General features: G+C 40.6%; 1 protein-coding gene across 1 annotated transcript; it reads right to left on the bottom strand.

Annotated features, from left to right (window-relative positions):
* Nucleotides 1–735: 735 nt before the first annotated feature.
* Nucleotides 736–4,222, bottom strand: LOC136527281 (rac-like GTP-binding protein 4). The gene is made up of 8 exons (XM_066519947.1): nucleotides 3,884–4,222; nucleotides 3,629–3,716; nucleotides 3,408–3,517; nucleotides 3,214–3,277; nucleotides 1,866–1,930; nucleotides 1,654–1,719; nucleotides 1,428–1,531; nucleotides 736–1,017 (listed from the first exon to the last, which is right to left on the bottom strand). The coding sequence occupies exons 1-8, from the start codon at nucleotides 3,986–3,988 to the stop codon at nucleotides 975–977; spliced, it is 645 nt and encodes a 214-aa protein (XP_066376044.1). The 5' UTR covers nucleotides 3,989–4,222; the 3' UTR covers nucleotides 736–974.
* Nucleotides 4,223–5,661: the final 1,439 nt, after the last annotated feature.

Raw genomic sequence — 5,661 nt, 5'->3', positions numbered from 1 at the left:
GACGTTGTAAATGCTGATGAAAAATTAGCAACACGAGAAGAGAGAAGTAGCGTTTGTGACGTGACCTCGGGCTGCTGTTACGGTGCGAGTTGGTGGCAAGTGGGGCTATACACGGTTATGGTGTACATGTTAGATGAGAGTTCGACAATAGTGTTTTTCTGTTGGTGCTCAAAAGGCTCTCCGGACCGGCGGCGGTGGCATAGGCTACCTAGGCTACCTTCTCGAAGGGGTCGTCGAAGTTTCTGTCTATCGAGGGTAGGCTAGAGTCGAAAGACCTACTCGTGTGCTTATCGGATGTCAATGTCCTTCCTGAAGGCATCGTTAGACCACATCTGCAGCCCATCTCCTGCTACTCTCACAGGAGTTGCTCCTTCCTCTGCCTATGTGTGCTTCAAGCTCCTCTTCACAATGGCCTATCCAGCTTGCTTGGTGTTCCGATTTCGTCTGGTCCTTCGCAGCAGATACTTTGTCATTGTCACTTGTCTTTGACGGATGCCTTGTCGTCATTGTTGCTTTGGCAGATACTTTGCAGCCAACATTGCTTCGGGCGTCCCCCTCATGCAGAAACGGATCAAGGCCGAATAGTTCGCAAGACACAAGGTGGATAATTCAGGGTGGTTGGTGGACACTTCGCTTGGAAGGCGGGCATACCATGGGGCATGGCAGAGAGACATGCTAGTCCTACCGTGGGACAGAGAAGATAACATAACTTTGTGAGAAACTAAAAGAAAATCATCACAAAAAATATTGTTACTTCTTAGTATGTATTGAACTTCCTAGCTCATTATGAGCCAATGGTACATAAACAAAGTACTTAATATATCTCCTAAAAGTCAATTGGTAAAGACTAAATATACACATTACCAGCACAAGTGCGCAAGCGCAACAAGCACTTTGAAACTTGGAGACAAGCTACACATGATCTCGAATCATCTTAGAAACCTACGTGATCGTCGAAGAAGGCCTTCGATCACTTAGAAGCATCCTAGTCTCCTTGTGTGCATGATACGGCTGCAACTGCAACAAAGAAAAGAAAAGTTTACTCTACATTTACAATCTATAAACTGAAATCCAAAGAGATGGTGTGTGCACTATTATTGCGATGGAACATACTTCAGAGAATTTGAGTATGATTTTCCAAGCGATCATAAATTGATGTACTACTGATTATCTGAAGCAACTTTTCACCTTTGGACAAGAAAATGAGTACATAGACATGAGCAAAAAAGGACTTCCTAACTTTAGTAGTGGTCTACAAGGCACCATGCTAATGCCCCAATTCCAGCTTAACATAAAAGCTTCATAGCTTCACATGTTGTTAGGTCAAAGTAAGTCCTACTGGGAAACCAAAGAAAGCTTTATCTTCGCAAAGTATTTTCAGAGAGAACACTAATATCAGATAAAACATCTATCAAGAAGTTACTCACAATATTGAACATCCTCGCCGTGCTTTCTTTTTCTTCCTTTCTCGCTGCTTCGTTGGAGGCCTGATTACTACCTTGATGGCAGCATCAAACACAGCTTTCACATTCTATGTACATATCAGAAACATAGTCTGGGGTTAACAGATGGACCACAGCACAGCAGGGATAAATACTTAAGCCCCCAGAGACCCCAAAAGAGTTGCACAGGAATTGAACCAGAGCAACTGACCTGCTGAGTTTTTGAGCTGCACTCGATGTAACAAGTTGCGCCAATGTGCTTGCGAAGTTCCTCCCCCTGCAAGGTGAGGCAGAAAGGAAAGGGCAAACCTATAAGATACTGATGAGAGGTATTTGTATCTCAAAATTGCTAAAATTATGACAAAGTTCAGCTGCTGCAATTCTCCAGTCCTCAGCAGTTAGCATGGGAACAAGGAATAAGACCTGTGCTGTAGTAACAGGTACTGCGCCAGGATGGTCAAGTAAGTAGTGCTTGTCTTCACGAAGATCTGTACACAATATATTCCTTTGTGTAAGATACTAACTTCTTTCACAAAAAGTTATAATCCACTCAAACAAAACTCAATCTTTTAATCAAGAATCCTCTTTTGCAAATAATACAACTGTGTGTAAGATGCTAACTTCTTAAGAATAAGTTGAAATATAAGAAAGCCTACACTAACAACATAATAAAGAAATGAGAACCAGACAAGCAAACATGAAAAAGAAACTTCAATTAGACGAAAAGGATGCCTGGCATTTCCAGGTGATACAAAAAAATCGTAGAGGCAGAATAATGTTTCTATTTTTCAACTCCAGTTTCTTCTATTTGAACCTGAGACTACAACTAATACAATTCATTATCACTTATTGAGAAGGAAGGTTTTAAGTTGATCACATAAACTCAGTGGAGGATCCCTTGGGACTCTTTACAAACTCTACAAAAGCATTCTTTTCAGCAGTTAATTTAATGTAAAATGCTAGAACTATACACATTTAAAAAATTGAAAGTATTTGAACTATATAATGGGGCAAAATGATTGATAACAACCAATTATCTTTGGGAAATAACATGGACAAAAACGATAGATGACAAAGTAGTATGTTGGTATTGAATCAAAATAACATCTTTTTTTAACAAATTGTGGTTGAAGATAAATTAGTTGTGCTTCGGAATGATGGATTCAGGATAGACAGCTTTGTTAAGCATTCAGAAACTCTATTAGAGAATAGAATCAAGGCTCAATGTGAACCTTCCATGAACCACTTGTCTAACCATGCTCCATGCATGCACCTCATTTATACTTAATGCTTTGATGCATTCAAACATGAGAGTGGATTTAGTGAGCATAGGGGCAGCTGCCCACCCACGGACATAGCTCAACCTCAGCCATCAGATTAACACTGGAGGGCTCAGCGCTGAGATTGGGCGATGTAACCGGAGGGCTGAGGGTGATGTAGCTCTATCTTAGGCACCCGGTGCTGATATAATGGCTGAGACTGAGCCATATCAATTGGTGGGGCAGCTGCCTCTATGCTCACAAAGTATTATCTATTAAACATACAAAGAGAAAACTAATTTAATACAATCTAGTCCCTCCAAACTACAAATGGTTCCTTGGCAAACTAAAAGCTAACACAATCCCAGCAATGCAATGACAAATATGTCCTAACCACCACTAGGGTCACCAACAAGTTGTCAAGGTAGTCTTCTAGACAGAATGTACACCTGAGTAGTCCCATTATTTCACACAAATATAGAATGGAAACATATCGTTGTCACACAACTCACCCAATTTAGTTCCGGCCAACACTATGGGGACACCCGGTGCATAATGCTGAAGCTCCGGTAGCCACTGAATGAAAAACAAGGACATTAGTACAACAAACTGAAACTCGGAAAATTGTGTCATCCGTAACAAGATTAGTTGAAAACGGAACCGCAATTGAATTCTTGAACCAGTTAATCAAAAATGAGAAATGCACCTTCTTCATAACATTTTCGTAGCTAGCTCGGCTGACAAGCGAGAAGGCGAGCACGAACACATCTGCTCCGCGGTAGCTCAGTGGCCTCAATCTGTTGTAATCTTCCTGCCCTGCAAACAGTTCATGTCCAAATTATCAAGATCACCAACTGCAAATCTAAATTGAAGTAAAACTGTACAAGCTCTGCAAGTTCATTAACAAAAAAGTAAGTTTGAAAGTACCTGCAGTATCCCAAAGGCCCAAATTCACCGTGGTACCGTCGACTACCACGTTTGCACTGAAGTTATCGAAGACAGTGGGTATGTAATCCTGCAAAATGTAAAACACAAGCTAGTTATCATAACGAGTTTCCCAAGAGAATCACCAAGAAAATCCCAAAAAATCCAAAAGAATCCAAAAGATTCCGAATCTCTACTACAATAAGTGGATGTTGAACATATATAGACATGGAAGAAGAGAGGACGCCTTAGCATTACAGTGGGGAACTTGTTGCTGGTGTAGCAGATGAGCATGCAGGTCTTTCCCACGGCGCCGTCCCCCACTGTGACGCACTTGATGAACCGGGAGGCGCTGGACGCCATGGCCAAGGCCAGAGGTGGAAGAGGGAAACCAGCAGGGTGATGAAGGGAATGAGAGAAACAGAGAGGCTCACATGCTCATTCTCTTCTGCTGTTTGGTGGTGTTGTGGCTTCTTGTAGAAGACGAGAAGGGAAGAGAGAGAGACAGAGAGGGTCACATGCTCACTCTCACGTCTCGTCTGCTGGAGTCCTTCTGACCGTTCTCATCTCTGCAGTTCTGCTTGAGAGGCCGTGTCTCAGTCCTCGCTCCCTTTTATCTCGCTGTCCTGACAATGGCCTACTGAGATCTGGATCCTCTCGAGTCTCCTATGGCTCGGTGGGCTATGCTATGCTGTGACTGGGACGGGGAATTGCACGAGTTCTTTAGGGTGTGTTTGTTGCTCAAACTTTGGATATCCAAAAAGCACACAGCACTGTAGTAGTACTGTAACATTTCGTTTGTGTTTGATAATAATTGTTCAACCATTGACTAATTAGGCTCAAAACGTTCGTCTCCTAAAGTACAACCAAACTGTGTAATTAGTTATTTTTTTACCTATATTTAATACTCCATGCATGTGTTCAAATATTTGATGTGATGTGATGTGATGAAAAATCTTGCACTGTGTAAAATTTAGAGGTGCAAAGTTGGTAGAACTAAATAAGAGCTTAGCTCCGGAATACTCCCTCGGTCCCAGAATAGTTAAATTTTATTCCAAAATACTTCACCTTCTCTCCTTCCAATACACCTTTCTTTTCTTCGAGTACACCTTTCTTTCTTTTTTAATACATCTCTGCCACTAATTCTCTTGATCTATCTCTCTCCTTATCACGATGGTATTTTCAGCCTGTTCGCTCGTTGGTTTCAGCTAGACTAAACCAGCCAGTCAATAGTGTTTTTCTCTCACAACAAACCAGCATCAGTCAGCCCTAAACCAGTCCAGAAACCAACCAGCGAACATGTCGTTTGGTCTTTTACCTACAACATTGATAGCCATGCACAATCATAAAACATCTACTATTTTAGGACTGAGGGAGCATCAGCATGTTCGCTTGGCCTGTAAACGATCCTAAATTTCCAAGCCAACAGTAATAATCCACGATCGTATACGATCGTATCAGCACCAGCCGAACATGTTGTATATTGTTTGGTCATTTGACGGTGAGAGGTTGTAAAATTCATGACGTTAAGTAATATATTTTGAGGAGAGATTTCCCATCGAATGTGTAGGTCATGGAGTCAAACACATTCAAAAAATTGCCGTGAAATCTTACTATTATTAACCTGGAGGCTCCTAACGGAGACTCTATGTTAATTCTCACAGACACGCTAGGAAAAAAAGATAAATACTAGAAATTCTCACATTAATCAGATGACTCTAAATATCCATAACCATTAGATCTATTTTCTTTTTTAAAAAAAAAATACTCACCTCCATTGTTACAAATAGAAAATAACCTAAAATATCAAATATTGTTCGGCTGTTGGTTAATAAAATATCTAATATAATAGTTACTATGATCACGTTAAAAGTTAGTTAATATATTATAAAATATTAGTCCTTACTATGACGGTTAGCCTAAATTATCATCGCCCACGGCTCTTGATTGATAAAATAACTAATATGTACTACCGATCACGTAAAGGTGGGTTAATATAACTCATTAATAAATTATATGTATATGTATATGTATAT

This window comes from Miscanthus floridulus, chromosome 19 (genome assembly GCF_019320115.1).
Source record: "Miscanthus floridulus cultivar M001 chromosome 19, ASM1932011v1, whole genome shotgun sequence".
Classification (NCBI taxonomy): domain Eukaryota; kingdom Viridiplantae; phylum Streptophyta; class Magnoliopsida; order Poales; family Poaceae; genus Miscanthus; species Miscanthus floridulus.
This window is presented reverse-complemented; position numbering and strand designations above follow the sequence as displayed.

Coding starts and splice junctions, on each gene's coding strand:
- LOC136527281 (XM_066519947.1), bottom strand. CDS start 3,988: ATGGCGTCCAGCGCCTCCCGGTTCATCAAGTGCGTCACAGTGGGGGAC. Junction 1,720..1,865: donor TACCTGTTACTACAGCACAG/GTCTTATTCCTT, acceptor CTCACCTTGCAG/GGGGAGGAACTTCGCAAGCA. Junction 1,018..1,427: donor CGGCGAGGATGTTCAATATT/GTGAGTAACTTC, acceptor TCTTTGTTGCAG/TTGCAGCCGTATCATGCACA.